Source organism: Trachemys scripta, chromosome 16 (assembly GCF_013100865.1).
Source record: "Trachemys scripta elegans isolate TJP31775 chromosome 16, CAS_Tse_1.0, whole genome shotgun sequence".
Classification (NCBI taxonomy): Eukaryota; Metazoa; Chordata; order Testudines; family Emydidae; genus Trachemys; species Trachemys scripta.
The window spans coordinates 19114650-19131500 of NC_048313.1; the positions used below are offsets into that span (position 1 = coordinate 19114650).

General features: G+C 61.0%; 1 protein-coding gene across 1 annotated transcript in view; it reads right to left on the reverse strand.

The window, feature by feature from the left end:
* Window positions 1–8: 8 nt before the first annotated feature.
* RARG (retinoic acid receptor gamma) overlaps window positions 9–16851 on the reverse strand; it is a 29659-nt gene continuing 12816 nt past the window's right edge. Inside the window, 8 exon segments of the mRNA XM_034792969.1 lie at window positions 9–1342; window positions 1735–1893; window positions 2162–2366; window positions 2527–2703; window positions 3501–3661; window positions 7662–7803; window positions 9599–9685; window positions 9687–9748. Of these exon segments, the coding sequence (XP_034648860.1) occupies window positions 1161–1342; window positions 1735–1893; window positions 2162–2366; window positions 2527–2703; window positions 3501–3661; window positions 7662–7803; window positions 9599–9685; window positions 9687–9748 (1175 nt within the window). The 3' untranslated portion in view covers window positions 9–1160.

Here is a 16851-nt window from a genome sequence, read left to right on the forward strand (position 1 = left end):
GAGGGGGAGGGTTATGGGGAGATGGGTTAGTCAGGGTTAGGGGCAGGGCCAGGAGATTATGGGGAGCAGCAGCGGGGGTTATGGGTAGGGAATGAGGAGGGGGGGGGGTCATGGGGGCAGGGTTGGAACTGGAAGTTATGGGAAGGGGGGGGGGTCAAGAGCGAAAGACGCCCCAACTACACCAAACCTGAACAGCATTAAAAGCAAAACCAGATACAGCCCTGCAGCCCGGCCCCCTGCCTCTGGGGGCCCCCCCATCCCAGCAGAGCCCCCAGGAGACGCGACAGGGACCCCTCGTCCCCCACCGCCGAGGAGTGATCCCAAACCATTAGCACGTTATACAACAAAAACATAAAATAAAATAAACCTCCCAAACTTGGACCTCATCCCCGCACCCTGAGATCCGCGTCCCCCGAAACCTGCAGGACGCTGGGTGGGGAGCAGCGTCCCCCCCTCCCTCCCACTCAGCCTCCTTTCCCAACATGCCCAGGGGTTCCTGGGCTTTCCATGGGCTGGGGGGCTGCTCCGTCCCCCCGCCTCTCGCCCAGCAATCCCCAGCTTCAGAGATCTGCAGCAGTGGTCCGGGCTGCCTGGGTTCCAGCGGGGAACATCAGTTTAGGAGGCAGGGTCTTGACTGATCTTGAGTCGGGAATCTGGAGGCAGCATCATTGGGGATGCGGAGGGGGGGGGGCACCCCAACATCCCAGCCCAGTCTCACTTCCAAGTCTCTCTCTGGCTCCAGGGTGCCCCCCGCTGGACGGGCAATTGCACTGCTGGGGCAGAGTGGGGGGCTCTGCTGAACCCCTCTAGGTCCATTTCCAGGAATCTGCCCCCCACCCCAGGCAGGGAGCTCTCTGTCCGGGCCTTGCCCGCCCCTGGATTTTTGGCTTGGAGTCAGACTTTGGCAAACAAAAAAGCTTGGGGGTGGGGGGCTCCAGACTGCCCCCCCCCCGAGAGAAGGTTAAGGCAAGAGCTACACCTCTGAGGCAGCACACAGACAATCTCCATTAGCTGCCCCCCAGCCCATGTCCGCCCCCCAGCAATGGGGGGGCAGAGTGAAGGCAGCTGTGGCTTGTTCGAACCAGCTCGGTGTTGGACAGGGGGGTGGGGTGCCTGAGGATGGGGCTTCTCCCAGTCCCCACCCCCCACTCCCCAGGGTGCTAGGGGGTCTCCTCGGGGCTCTTGCTCTCGGCCGGGCTCTCCTCGGAGCTGGGGGGCTCTGCCGATGGGGGCGGCTGCGACGAGTCGTCCTCGAACATTTCGGGGTTTTCCAGCATCTCCCGGATGAGGGGGGGCATGGGGCCAGGGATCTCCATCTTCAGGGTGATGGCTCGCTCCGCGCCTGCGATGGGGGTGGAGAGAAAGGAGCAGTGAGCTGGCACTGCAGGAGGCTGTGAGCTTCTCCCCAGTAGTGCCCTGTCAGTACCAGATGGGAGACAGGTGCTGTGAGCTTCCCCCCAGTAGTGCCCTGTCAGTACCAGATGGGAGACAGGTGCTGTGAGTTTCCCCCCAGTAGTGCCCTGTCAGTACCAGATGGGAGACAGGATGTGGTTAGCTTCCCTGCAGCAGTGCCCTGTCCGTACCAGATGGAAGAGGGGTGCTAGGAGCTTCCCCCCAGTAGAGTCCTATCAGTACCCCAAGGAACACTGGTACCGTGAGCCTCCACCCCAGCAGTGCCAGGAGGCACCAGCGCTGTGAGCTTCCCCCCAGCAGTGCCCAGCTGACAGCCCACACCTTTGGTGCTGATGCCTCGCAGATCGGTGATTTTCATCAGCATGCGGGGGAACATGTACGGCTTGTTGGGTCTGCGGCGGCGGGCGTAGATTTTCAAAGCTTCCAGCAAGGGCTCCTGCAGCTTGTCCACCTTCTCCGGCTCCTCCAGGTCCATCCGATCTGGGGGGCACACACATGTTGGTTGTCATAGCCCCATACCCAGCCCCCTCGACCCCCCACGGCCATCGCTCCCCACAGCGCCCCTTGCTGGGAGAGGCCAGGCTGGCGTAGCTGGGAGCTCCTCCCATGGCCAGTGCTCCTGCCCCACCCCATACAGCGCCCCCTGCTGGGAGAGGCCAGGGCTGCAGCAGCTGTGATGGCGTCGGTGTGCCCAGCCCCCCTTCCTGGGTCCCGGGGGAGGCAGTGGTGGCCCGGGGCCGGCCGGTACCTCCGCAGATGAGGCAGATGGCGCTGAGCAGCCCGGTCTCGGTATCGTCCATCTCCAGGGGCAGCAGCTGCCCGGCGAATGCGAACACCAGGTCGGTGAGGGGCCCGAAGCCGGCGTTGTGCATCTGGGTGCGGTTCAGGGTCAGCCCGTCCGAGAAGGTCATGGTGTCCTGCTCCGGCGTGTAGCGCGTGCAGATCCGCAGCATCTGCCAGGGATGGGATGTGGGGTGAGCGCCGAGACCCGCTGGGCCAGCCCCTCCCCACACAGGCTGGGCAGGAGCCCAGGGGTCTCACCGAAGGGGGGAGGAAGAGAGAAGAGGCTCTAGGCAGCTGAGTCCCCCACTAAACCCCCAGGCTGCTCCTCACCAGGATGTCCAGGCAGGCCGCCTTGAGCAGGGTGATCTGGTCGGCGATGCTGAGGGTGGTGAAACCCGGCAGGCGCTTGGCAAACTCCACAATCTTGATGATGCACTTGGTGGCCAGTTCGCTGAACTTGTCCCATAGGCCCAGGTCCAGCTGCACCCGGTGATCGGCACTGGAGTTCTGGGGGAGGGAACGGGGGTAGTGGTGGTTAGTGCTGCACCGCGGGGCCTAGGTGAGGATCGTCCCCTACTGTCTGCAACTACAGCCACTGGGAGATTACCCAGCTGGGGCCGGGCATGGAACCTGGGTGCCCCAACCCCCTCTCCCCGCCAGGGCCAGGCATGGAACCTGGGTGCCCCAACCCCCTCTCCCCGCCAGGGCCAGGCATGGAACCCGGGTGCCCCAACCCTCTCTCCCCGCTGGAGCCAGCCACAGAACCTGGGTGCCCCGACCCCCTCTCCAAGCCACGGAACCTGGGTGCCCTGACCCCCTCTCCCCACCGGGGCTGGGCATGGAACCTGGGTGCCCGGACGCCTTTTTCCCACAGGGGCCGGGCACGGAACCTGAATGCCCCAACTCATTCTCCCAGCCGGGACTGGGCAAGGAACCGGGTTCCCCGACTCCCTGTCCCAGCCGGGGCTGGGCACGGAACCTGGGTGCCCCGACGCCTTTTCCACGTCCGAGCCAGGCACAGAACCTGGATGTTTAAGGGGGCACTGGTGCCACCTGGTGGCCAATGTGCAGAATCCCAGCTCTGCACTCCTTGGGGATTGGGCACTCAGGGGTGCCAGGCAGCCTGGCTGAGAACAGCTCCCCCTAGTGACAGCAGCGGGCAGCCCGGGGTGGTAGAAGGCAGTTCTGTTAGTCCCACAGGCTGAGCCCTGGGACCCGGAGGCTGGTGACGGAAGCAGGGGAGGCAGAAGGGGGTTCCCGGGTGGGCAGGGGGAGAGGGGCAATGCCACGTGCAGGGGGCTCACCGTGGTGTATTTGCCCAGCTGGCACAGCGAGGGGAAAGTCTCCTGGTGGGCCTTACTGACTTTCTGGATCAACTCCTCCAGCTCGGGAGTCATTTCGTAGCTGTCCACCACCAGCTCCTCCTTCACGTCCTTCTTCTTCTTGTTCCTGTCGTTCCGCACGGCTGCCGAAGAGGGGGGTGTTGGTCAGGACATGGCACCGTGTGACCGGCCCTGACCCCGGCTCAGAGTCCGGGGCTGGGAGCGTGGGTGGGACGCCGCACGGTCATGGGGGGCATTTGGCCGTGGGGATCTGACCCCGCTCAAACACCCCCCACCGTTGGGACATTCTTCTTTAAAACAGAGATCACCAATCAACCCAATTGGCCAGATCCCTGGCTGGTGTAAACTGGCATGGTGCCACTGACTTCAGTGGGGCTAGGCTGATCTGTACCAGGTGGGGTCTGGCCTGACTCCAGTGGAAATACGCCCACCTACACCATATGGGGATCTGGCCCCCCTGACTCCAACCCAGCGACACTGGGGATGGGGATGGAAGGGCCGCATGACTAGGAAGCTGCTATTGTTGCCGGTCCCTTTTCGGATCACATGCTTTGGGCATTCCCTCTCAGCTGGGCCGAGGCAGTGGGGGCTAGTGGCAGGGGCAGCAGTGGGGGCCGCAGGAGACCTGGGTTCTATCCTTGGCTCTGCTGGTTGACCGTGGGCAACTCACTGCTGTCTGTGTGACTCGGTTTCCCCATGTGCTCTATTTAGACAGTGCACTCTGTGAGGCGGGGGTATTTCTTGCATTGCCATGGTGAGGGAGCATTTGGTGCAGGCCCCAGCCCCTGGGCGGGGGGAGCGAATCCTGTCTCTGCAGAGGGAAACATTCCCCCTGTCCCGGGGCCCAATGCTGGTAACCTAGGTTTATACACTGTGGCGCTCTATCCCCCCTCCCAGCAGTTAATGCACGCAATCGGCACAGTCCTCAGTTCAGACAGCAGAGCCCTGGCCTTTTACATCCAGTGGTTCCGGGTTCGAGCCCCACCCAGGGGGGTATTTTTGCCAGGTTAGCTCCTGAAAGCTGTTTCCAGCAGCACAGCCAGTGGCCCGGAGCGGGGTTATTCAGCAGGGGTGAAAAGCAGAGCCGGCAGGGATGGCCCAGCAAGCATCTGCCCACAGCAACCCGCCAGCCCCCTGCCCTAGCGACGGGCACCCCTTGAGGCGCATTCCCATCCGTGGCCCTGGGGGCAGCCGGCGAGATGATGGCTTGCGTGGCACGGACGCAGAGCCACCGAGGCTCAGCTCCGGCAGCGGGTTAGAGGCAGGAGGTGCCGTTACAAACCCCCGTGTCAAAACACGGCCTCTGCCACTCGGCTGGGATCTAGGCCCACCGCCTGGCCACTCACGCTGGGCCCACGGGGGTTGGAGCTGGGCTGGTCTGGGTGTCGCCTCCTCCGAGCCAGGCTGCACTGGGCCGGTGTCCCCATGTCCCCCCCTGCAGGTTCTACACCCCTCGCCCATCCTGCCCCCCAGAGGCGGCTCTGCCAGCCCAGCTGGGCCCTGCCCGCCGCACTTCCCAGCCTTCACTTGGGAAACACCGAATCCTGTGCTCAGCCCAAGGAAAACAGGAAGCAGCAGACGGGGGGGCCGGATAAGGGGGGGGGGGGGGGGGGGGGGGGGGTACTCGGATAAATGGGAGTGGGGGGGTGACATGGCATTGGCTGCCCCCCCCCGACTCTCCCCCTTCGCCCACAGCATATGCCCAGGGAGCCCACAAGCCCATCATGCCAAAACCTGATGGCTGCTGGCTCGTGCCAGTTGCCCCCCTTGGGCCTGCCTGGTACCCCAATAGCCCCTGCCTTCACAGTGCCCCAGCTGGCTAGACCCCTGTGGCATGTGTCCTGGGGAGGCTGGAACCCGATTGGCCATCCAGCTTCTAACATTGGCAACGGGCAGCTGGGAGCCCAGTCTGATTGGCTACCCGGATCCTAATGTGGGTTAATAACCAATGGAAATGGATCCCGGTTGGCCACTTGGCTTCTATTGCCCAATGGAAATGGATTCTGGTTGGCTGTCCGACTTCGACCATGTGTTGGTGCTCAGCACCAATGGATTCTGATTGGCCACCTTGCTTAGCACACGGGTCAGTGCCTGACGTGGCTGCACCGGATTGGCTGCCCAGTGTCTCCTGTGAAGGATGGGGCTTCCCGGTTCTCCCTCTGCCCCACTGCGGCCGCTCCGGCCCCGCTCCCCGGGGAGCCCCGGGCTTGCTCGGTCTCTTGCTGCACTTGTCCGTGCGGGCCCATTGCAAAGTACTTTGAGCCCTGACCCCTCACTTGACCGCCCGGCTTGGCCTCCAGGTGGCAGGGGGAAGGAGGGAGACAAACTAGGCTGCAGCCAGGGGGACAGAGACAGCCCCATGCCGGGGGGGAGTTGGTTCATCCCTGCCATCCCCAAACCAGGGCACCAGCAGTCCTGAGGCCCAGTGAGTCCGGCAGGGCCCCCCCCCTGCTCCCGCCCGGGGCCCAGCGTTCCCGTTGCGTGTGCATTCTCCCGGCCCGCCCTGTGGCCGCACGTTTCCAGGCTGCACTTCCTGCTCACCCCAGCACGGAGCGCCAGGGGGAATCTGGCAACAGGATACGCGAGCCGGCAGGATATCCACTTATAGCCTCGGCCAGCACAATGCCGGCAGGGAGGGGCTGCCAGCAGAGCCACCCCCCCTCACCAAACACCCCACTGCCTTGGGGATCCAGCCCTATCCCCCCCGATGCACAACAGCCCGGGCTGCCATGGCTTGGGGGAGGGGAGAGCTGCTCGGCCCTCCCACCCCATCTACTGGCACCTTAGCCCATCGAAAGCCAGGGTGAGGTGTGGCGGTGGGGTGGGGTGGGGGTGGGGGGTTGAAGAATCAGGTGAGACAGCCGAAGACAGTGGGGGGTGCAGGCGGGGGGTAGCAGGGAAGGGCAGTTCAGAGAGGTGGCAGGTCCCCCACATCTGGGACCTGTGCCAGTCTTCCCATGCAGTGCTGTTCACATGCCCACCAGCTGTTGGAGTGGGAGGGGGAGGGGGGGATCCCTTGATCTCTCTTCGGGGGATCCTGGAGCCCATTCAGTTCTAGCTGGGCCAGCGCTGGGGGTGGGAGGGATGCCAAGGATACCCAGCCCTGCCCAATCCTGGCCCAATTCCCACAGACCACCCACTTCCTGTCTCCTTCGAGACATCTCTCCCTCACCCCCCAAAATCCCTCCGCCCTTAAAGCGACAGGGGCCTGGAAATCAATGGCTAGGGCTGAGACAGACATTCCTAATTACGGGCTCTTAAAGAGACAGTGATTAATGGGGGCCCCACCCCGGCCGGCTCGTGAGGACATGCCTTAGCAGTCGGGAGTAAAAGCAACAGCCGCCGAGAGGCACTCTGTCTCCAGATGGACCATCCGGCTGACAGCACTCTTAAAGGGGCAGCCGCCCTCTTCCAAGCCTTCCTCCAGCTCCCGTGTGACGGGCGGCAGGGTTGAGTGCGAGAGATCATCACCACGGGGGCATGGTTAAAGTGGCTCTAGCCGCTGGGCCTCGAAGCCCTCTTTGCCAAGGGGCCAGAACCAAAGGGATTTGGACCCCCGTGAGATTCGGATCCAATTCTGGCCCCTGTGTCCTGTTCTCACCTGGTTCCGGCTACTCTGGCCCAAGAACTACCCGTGTTGGAAGCATGTCCTAGCGTGCCCTCGCCATGGGCGCCAGCCTTGCACGAGACAGGCCTCAAACCAGAGCCTGGATCCAACCTCCCCCGCCACAGATCTGAACTGGGCCAAACTCGAACCCTGGATCCAAACGATCCGAAGCCAGGCCTGGATGTCAGGTCCTAGCCCCAGCACAGCTGGTCAAACTAGCCCCTGAGGGCACCAGACTCGGGCAAAGATCTCACCAAACACTATGGGTCTCTGCGCAGCGCGCTCCCTTCCCCAAACACATGTGGGGCTGGGAGCTTCCCACTCCCACACCTCTGCACCAGTGACTTTCCAGCCTTGTGGCACAGCAGTGCAGTGGGGCAGGGCCCTGCAGGGGTAGAGGACTTGTGGGGGGGGAACAGGTGCATTTGGGCCCGTCTCTCTGCACGGGAGCACGCACGGGGCATTGCCCCAGCTGGATCCAATCTTCCATGCGATCCCGCTGCAGGTAGACTCACCTTCTTTAGACATGCCGACCTCGAAGCACTTCTGGAGCCGACAGTATTGGCAGCGGTTGCGGGTCACCTTGTTGATCTGGCAGTTCTTGTCGCGGTGGCACGTGTACACCATGTTTTTCTGGATGCTTCGGCGAAAGAATCCCTGGGGATGGGCGGGAAAGACAGGGACATGCAGGTGATGGGGAGGTGGGTCAGAGGTAGGGATGTGCGGGGGGGGGGGGGGAAGAGGCGGGGAAGGGGTTACCCCATGCTCCCTACAGCTCCGAGCAGGTGCCTTGGCAAAGCTGCACCCCCAAACGCAAACAGAACCCCCCCCCCACCAGCACACCCCGCCCCCCACCTGGCATGCTGGAGCACCAGTCGCTGCAGCAGATCAGAGCAATGGTCCATCCAGCCCAGTGCGCCGGCTCTGACACTGGGGACGCTGGAGAGTCAACCCCCTCTTCACGGGCAACCATGGACTGACCCCTGGCATTTAGGAACTGGCTTGTGCCATCAGCAGGAGAATGTATAGGCCTTCTGGGTGGGATCTGCAAAGGGAGGGGGGTGCCCAAATGCGATGCGCCCAACCACCTTGGGTCCCTTTGCACATCCTGGCCTCCAATGCAATTCACTATTCATGTAATTGCCTTGCCTTTCTCTAAATCCTATTGAATTGTAGAGGTGTAGGGCTGGAAGGGACCTCGAGAGGTCACCCAGTCCCTCTCCCTGCACTGAGGCAGCACGTATATCTAAGCCATCCCTGACAGATCCTATTGCATAAGAACATCCAGTGGTGGTGAGTTCCACAGGGCCATCATTTTGAAGACGCCCTGGGATCAGTTTTAAATGGGCCAGGTGTCCCCCTTGGCCTTCACGCTCCACAAATTGTCTCTATCCTGGTCATTCTCTTAGGGCTTGTCTTCACGGGGAAATTGACTGGAATAATAATGACACCTAGCTCGTTTCATCAGCAAATCTCAAAGCACTTTAAAAAGGGGGTACCTATCGCTAGCCCCATTTTACAGGTGGGGAAACTGAGGCACAAAGAGAGGCAGTGACTGGTCACCCAACAGAGCCAGGACTAGAACCCAGGGGCCCCAAGCCCTAACCCAGCACTCAGGTGCTCAGACTATGCTGCTGTTCCAGAATAGAGACCCCCTGGACACTCTATTTTGGACTCAAAGCCACTATTCCTGCAAAATAATGACTGCACTTCCAAAACTCTGTTCCCCTCTGTTTGCATTGTGAGCCCTTTGCGGGAGGGACTGTCCCTGGCACAACGGGGCCCTGATCTCAGCTGAGGTCTGTGCAGCGCCTGGCACAGTAGGACCCCATCTTGTCATAGCAATCATACCACAAGCTCTCCCCATCGTCTGCTCTCTGGTACCCAGGTCTTTCGGTGGTTAGTTTAAGACCTCTCAGTGCAGGTCAGAAGGGACCCTCGGCTCCTCTAGTCTGACCTCCTGGACAGCACAGGCCATTCCATTTCACGCCGAAACCCCTGGACACTGAGTCTCTTGGGCTAGACTGAAGCATTTTCCCAGGTGACTGAACTGGTGTGTGCCACCGGCAGAGAGCAGGAGAGACCGAGGTGCCCGAGGCCCCGGCAATGGCAGGGAACTGATTAGGGGTCATGTGCCTGGATGATTCCAGCCGGCGAGCCGCCCCCCATGCTGCAGAGGAAGGTGGAAACCCCCATGGCCCCTGCCAGTCTGACCTGGGGGGAAATTCCTGCCCAACCCCGAATCTGGCCGTCGGTGGGACCCTGAGCAAGACCCACCCGCCCGACAGCTGGGGAAGAAGCCCCTGTGTGACCAGCAAAGACCCTGGGCAGCAGGCGATTCTGGCTGCCCAGAGGGGTGCCCAACGGAGAGCCAGGCTCCAGAGGGGCAAAGCAAGGAATTGGCGGAGCCCCAAGCCGTGCTGCTGGCCCCAAGGGTGGGGGTCCCCGTTACCTTGCAGCCTTCGCAGGAGCTGACGCCGTAGTGGTAGCCAGAGGACTTATCGTTGCAGACGAAGCAGGGCTTGTAGACACGGGGGGGGCGGGGGCGGTGAGGGCGAGCTGGGCACCATCTCCTCCGAACTCGTGCTCTGGGTCTCCACGGCTGAAGAGAGAGGGAACGGCAGGGTAAACCCCAAGGGCCGCAGGACCCAGGCAATCGGGGACAGCCCTGCCAGCGTGTGGCTGGGGGGGGAGGGGGAGGCTGGTAAAATCCCCCCAACTTCTGTCAGGAGCTTTCTCTGAATCCTGGTGTTGGGGGCTTCCCATCCTGGGGGTTCCTGGGGGGTCAGGATGGGCCCCAAGGAACATGCTGCTGTGGGAGACCTCCGGCCTGGGGCTGCCAGGGTCACTTGCTAGAAATTTAGCACTGGCCAAAATAACCAGAGGGGAACAGCGGGGGAATTCAAATCCCTCCACAACCTGTCCCAATGCCAGACCCAGCCCCCCAATCCTCTGCCAGGCCAGAGCCAGCCCCCCCATCCCCCTGCTCTCCCCCAAGGCCAGAGCCAGCCCCCCATCCCCCTACTTTCCCCCTTGCCAGAACCAGCCCCCACAATCTCTCTGCTCCCTGCAGGCCAGAGCGAGCCCCCCATCCTCCCTGCCCTCCACCTCAGGCCAGAGGCAGACCCCCACTCCCTGCTCCCCCAGCCAGCCAGGCGCCCCCAGGCCGGGCTGCAAACTGTTTTCAATTCTATCTTTCAGCACAGAGCGAATTTCCTGTAGCCGGGCTCTAAATGCCACATTCCAGTCCAAACAGGTTGGAATTGTTACCAGAGCCGTGTAACCTAATCCCCCTTCCCCCAGGCCCATGGCGGCGGGGGGGGGGGAGAAGGGGATGGAGGGGGCACACCCATACCCCACGGGGACTGCGGGCTTATCCCTCCACAGAGAGCCCAGCGTTGTGTGTCCTGCCTCTTGCCTTTTGGCTGCTTTATCCCCATCCCGGAGAGCCTGCACTCAGAGCAGCGGAGTCCCAAAACCCCCATCAGTCCAGGTGGACCCCCGCGATGGAACGGGGAGGGAGCGGGCGCTGCCTAGGTTTGGACAGTCTCCAAAGCCAGGGGGCGGGGGGCCAGCAGGGTGTGCATTTCACATTCATTTTTCTTAAAAAAGGAAAACAATAGCAACCCTACAACGTTGGGCCTCTGAGCAACCCTACAATAACAAACCAGCGTGTGGAGCCCTCTAGCCCTGAGCAGCTCTAAAATAACAAATTCGTATGTACAGATTGGTGCTAAGAAGCAACCCTACAGCAACATACTAGTACACCCAGCTCCAGCACTCACAAGAGACCCAACAATAACAAACCAACACGGCAGAGTATGCAACTTCCAAGCAATCTTTCTTCCCTCTGGGTTTTGGGGGACGGGGGGGGGGGGGTTCTACAGGATTTAAGTTTAAGTTGCCAGCCCTTCAAGTTATATCAATAACCTTCCAAGCATGACCACAAGCCACTGCCTGAGTCTACAGCCAGCCAGCCAAAAGCAGTAACTCAAACTGCTCCCTTTTGATGTGCTGTTAACTCTGGAACTTAATGATGAAACAGCCCGAGAAATACCACAGGTGCCGAGTTTCCAGGCAACTCCCAGAGTTCAGCAGCATCCCCCAGGATACACGAAAACCAGGAACTTTCTAGGGGAGACATTTTAAACTGATAGCATATTTCATTCACTGCTTTGTTTCTCTTGTGCAAATTGTGGTGTGAGTGGCAACAAGCCCCTATATATTACGGGTGAGGAGCAGAGCTGTCGATGTGTGCAATGCTGCCCTCTACTGGACGCAGTCAGAACTGCCCAGCTGTGTGCCAAAGGCCCTGTACTGTTATTGGCTGAGGGGGATGCGCCGATAGCTCAAGCAGTAGAAGGCAGTGTTATACTAGAACAGGATTAGGTTCTTTCCCGGCTGCTGTACCGTCTCCATGAGGTCTTTAGTGATAAATCAGGCTAGACAGTGAGCCCTCTGGAGAGAAGGGTTTTCCACTGGGCACTGTTCAGCCCATCCAGCAAAAGGATGAGACTCGGGGAAGCAGCCACATGAGCTGGTGGCCAAGCAACAGAGTGGGCCCCAGGACACCTAGGTTCTGCTGCTGACCTGGTGTCCACGCATCTTTCCAGTCTCATCCTGAAATGCACAGAGATAGATACACACCCCAGCCCTTTGCTTCTGGCTGACAGATGGGACCCTTCCCCACCCTCACCCCCGTCCCCAGGCTCCCTCCTCGGTGCCCTGCCAATGGGCATGACCCTACTTCCGCTCTGCACCCTCTCTGGCTGCCTTCCTTGGCTCCAGCCCCCTGTTCAGATCCTTTCCCCCTCCCCTGGATATCAGCTCCACATCTACCACCTGTCTAATTCCCCCTGCTCCCAGGATGCGGGCTCTGGCTAGTCCCCAGCTCCCCACCCAGGACCGGCCCTTCCATTTAGGCGACCTAAGGCGCCAGGATTTGGGGGGCAATTCGGCGGCGGGGTGGGTCTTTCCGCGCTCTGGGTCTTCGGCAGCAATTCTGTGGCGGGTCCTTCACTCGCTCTGGGCCCCACCGCCAAAGTGCCCCGAAGACCGGGAGCGCGGAAGGACCCCCTCCCCCCCGCCGCAGAATTGACGACAACGATTGGGAGTGTGGAAGGACTCCCGCCTAGGGCACCAAAAACACTGGTGCCGCTCCTGACCCCACCCAACACCCCAGACACTGCCCTTGCCCAGTGCTGGGAGCATACAGCCGGGCTAGAGATGGCGTAGGTGGCACATACACTCCTGGGATCCCCTCTTCTATCACCACCACCCTCAGCAGGGTGCGCCACAAGGGGCACACCCTCGCTTGCCTCACTCCTCCCAGTCCCACATAGTGCTGCCAGGAAGGCAGAGCTGCCCCCGAGCTGGGCCCTGCTGCCCTGGACTGTGCTGGTCCCATGCAGGGCACAGATTGCATGGGCAGGGGAGCAGCACCCTCCGCTGGCACTTGCTGCCCAGAAACCTTTGCAAGCTCAGGCAGAAATCCTCAGCGGCCAGGAACCAGAGATGGCAAAGTGACACTCCAGCAACACCACTAGCATTGGTGACCCTGTGCAGCGTGCGCAGCACCTTGCACACCAGGGCCCCGATCATAGCTGGGGCCCCTCGGCATGACTGTAGCAGTGGTTATAATACTGGGGTGTGGATCTCAGGGCCTTGCTGATCAGCTCCCATTGCGGGAGAAAGCAGTAACACAGAGAACTGGGTACTTTACTTAGTGCAACTGCATATGCTTCCTTCGTCAGGCCTGGAACAGAGGCGGTCACAAACGGCACACAGGCAATCCCCTCTGTAATAAATCTCAGCCCCAACCCCAAAGCCCAGTTCCCAGCGAGCAAGTCTGCCTCAAGAATAATTAACCCTGGTTAGAGAGATTAGGGCAGGGAGCAAACCGGGCCGCAGCCAAAGTTTACTAAGGAGGGGGCCTAGATCGAGGGTTTTCATGGGCTCCCGGATGCCATGGTAGCCACTCCAGCCCCTCCAAGTCCCACTCGCTCTCCTGCCCCCCATGCATGTGCGCAGTTCACAGGGAATGACACATGGAGGCAGAAACATCAGGCCCCCCCACACACACATACAATATTTCCATTGTGGGGAGCACTAGCCCTCAAAACCACCCAGTTCTGCCGTCCCTGGGCACGACTGAGCCTGGTATAGCACAGAGAACAGACCCAGCTGCAGGGTGTGGGGTGCTGCCTCTGCCATCTGTGGCCAGGGGGCAGCCTCCTTGCGCCCTGGGCGCAAACTATCTCTTGCTGTTTGCAACAGCTCCCTGGTGGGTGCATGTGCATCCTCCCCAAAAACTAAACAATAGGGTGTCTCTTCCAAGGCGGAGCACTGCCCGCAGGCTAAGAACTAGCACAACTATGCGACAGCACCACCTGGTGACTCCCACCGTAACAGCAATAAGGAACAGGCCTGTTTCTTTCTGCCCCAACTTCTGCCAAACAGAACTAGGGCCTCCCACCAAAACCTCAGCTCTGAGCCCCCAAGTTCCACGGGGGTTCAGAACTAGGGGCAAAGCTGGCGGCTGGCCCCATGGACCGAACCAATGCCCCTGCATTTAATTGCCTGAAAACACTCGGGGTCCCACACTCCATGCCCCTCTCCAGCACCCCTTGATCTCACCCCGGGGAGCAGCCTTTTGCCCAGGCTGATGCATGGGGGAGCTCCTGACTCCAGCATCCCTGTCCCTTCCCCCCAAGGGAGACAATCTCATCTCCATGACAGACAGGCCAAGTGGACGATTAGAGGCTCATGAATTTTAACCCTCTGCATTTTTTTCCTTCTTTACAATAAGACAATAGGGGATTTGAGACCTCGCCCTGTGACTCCCCTCCCGCCTGCGAGATCAGCAGAGAGACAAAAGAGGGGAGGGTAAGGTGATTATATCTCAATTGCAGGCTTTTATTTACCTGAAAGTAACCCATAAACACACAGAGAGGCGCCTTTGAGAGGCATGGGAATGTGTGTGTGTATCTCTACATCAGTGGAGTTGATTGTGAGTCTGCAAGAGAGTGTGTCTGTGTGGATCGTTGTTTGTGTGGGTGCAGAGACGGGAGAGCATGTGTGTGCTTGACTGAGTGCGTGTGCACAGCCCTGGGTGAGAATGTTTGGCTTTAATTCTGTGTGCACCGTCCCCGGTGAGCGCGTCTCGATTTGATTCTGGGCCCTCTTCCCCACCAGCAGCCCCAGCTCCCAGAGATCTGGGACGGGGAAGGCCCCTCCCTCACCAGCATCTGACCCATAGGACCCAACTCCTGCCTAGAAACCCAACCCATGCAATATTCCAGAAGCCACCCGCAGGCCCCGGGGCAGGGACAATGCTCAGCTGACCCCAGGAATTAGAGTGCTAGGGGGCAGATGCCTTGGGGTCCGGGTGGGGTTAGACAGCAGTTCCCAGGCTACATGGGGGGCAAAGGGAGTGGGGAAATTCCATGTGAATGGGATCTCGTCCCATGCAGGCCTGGGTGAGCGCGCCCCTCCCCCCGTCTTGCTGTGAAGACTGGGAACTGAGAGCTCAGACTGCACTGGCCACCTGCAGGGCCGGAGAAAGCACGTCCCTGGGGCGGCACATTGTAAGGGGCGGCATTCCGGCCAATCTTGGGGCGGCTAGCCCACCCCTGAAGGGGCACGGACCCCGACCCGGGGGGCAGGAACTAGTGATCCCTGCTGCTCATCGTGCCACCGGGCTCCCCGGGACACGCCACTCCCCACCGCCTGCACCAGCCTCCGCCTCCTGCGCCGTTCTGAGCCCGGCCCGGCCGAGCCGCCTTTAAAGGAGCGACTGAGCCAGCACCTCCTGCAGCCCCCGGGCACTGGAAGGAAGGAGGGTTCTGTGGCGGCCCGGTGGGCAGCGGTGGCAGGGGCGGTTCTGCGGTGGCCTGGCAGGCACCGGAGGGAGGGAGGATTCTACGGCGGCCTGGCGGGCAGCGGAGGGGCGGGCCCCACTGATCCCGGTGCCGTTTGCACTGTGCCGAGCCCCGCTGCAATGCCTGCCCCACACGGAGGTCACAGACCCGAGCCAGCACTGCCTGTGTCGGCCCCCTTGGAGCCTGCCCGGCTGGGAGAGGCACCCCAAGGCCGGAGGGGGGAGCCCCTCTCGCCCGGCGTCAAGCGGACTGCAGCACCTGGCTGTCCACGGGCGGAGGGAGAGGGCGGGTGCCGCCCTTCACCCCCCTGCAAGCCGCCTTGACCGTCCTCCACGCGCTCCCTGCGGCTGCCGGTTTTGTTTTGTTTTTTTCTTGCTTTGGCAGTCCGGCCGCCTTTTTTTTTTTGCCTGGGGCGGCAAAAAAGCTAGAGCCGGCCCTGGCCACCTGGCTTCCAGGGGGTCCATGGCTAAGCTGCAGACAGGGGTCACCAACCCACAGATCAGAGCTCTCCTGCCCCCCGCTGCCATCTCTTGCTAAGCAGGCAAGAGCGGGGTATGGGGCTGGGCTCCTAGTGATCATTACAGCCCCCCGCCCCAGCCCTTGAAGGGGCATGTGCGTGGACGAGGCCTGGTCCCCCACCCCAGGGATGGGTTCAAAGCCACCGTAGTGTTGCCCTGGCAATTAATTGATCTTTGATTATTAGCAGGTAAATACGCCCAATGGCCTGTGATGGGATGTTAGATAAGGTGGGATCTGAGTTACTACAGAGAATTCTGTCCTGGGTGTCTGGCTGGTGAGTCTTGCCCACATGCTCAGGGTTTAGCTGATCGCCATATTTGGGATCGGGAAGGAATTTTCCTCCAGGGCAAATTGGCAGAAGCCCTGGAGGTTTTTCACCTTCCTCTGCAGCGTGGGGCACAGGTCGCTTGCTGGAGGATTCTCTGCACCTTGAGGTCTTTAAACCACAATTTGAGGACTTCAATAGCTCAGACATAGGTCAGGGGCTTGATACAGGAGTGGGTGGGTGAGATTCTGTGGCCTGCGTTGTGCAGGAGGTCAGACTAGACGATCATAATGGTCCCTTCTGACCTTAAAGTCTCTGAGTCCTCTGGCTGAGACACCAGCACCAGGAAGCAGGTCTCTGGGAAGCAGGGGGCCCAGTGCTCTGTGACAGGCCTGCTGAAAGGTGCTGGGGGAAGGCTCCATTCCCCAGGGACACGGCTGGATTCTGAGGGGGCCCCCTGAGGCAATGAATCCATCCCGCCCTTGCCCCCGAATCCATTCCCACAAACCAACCCGGCTCAGCCTAGTCTGCCCAATCCCACAAGCCATCAGAGCTGGCAGAGATACCCAGGCCTGGCCATGGGCAACAGGGAGGGCTGGTCCCAAGGGAGGGGCACCCCTTTGGAAATCCAGTCTTGGAGCTCCCTAATCCCTTTCCCCAGTACCGCTCCCCGGCATACCAGTCCCCCCAAAATACTGTCCCCTGACACAGCTCCCCTGGATACTGCTCCTCCCATATATCACTCCCCAGTACCGCCCCCTGCATACCAGTCCCCCCAAAATACTGTCCCCCAACACAGCTCCCCTAGATACTGCTCCTCCCAGATATCACCGTCCCCCCCAAAACCCGTCCCCCCCACCCGGCCCCCCCCCCCCCCCAGCCCCCCCCCCCCCCCCCCGCTCTCAAAATAAACCCCTCCCCCAGCAGGCATGGCAGAACCGGCTCATCCATTTCATCAACAACAAACTGAGCCACAAAATTCCTGGCCTCCTGATTGCATTTTACAGCCTCCTTCCTTCCTGCCTGGAGCAGCGGAGTGGT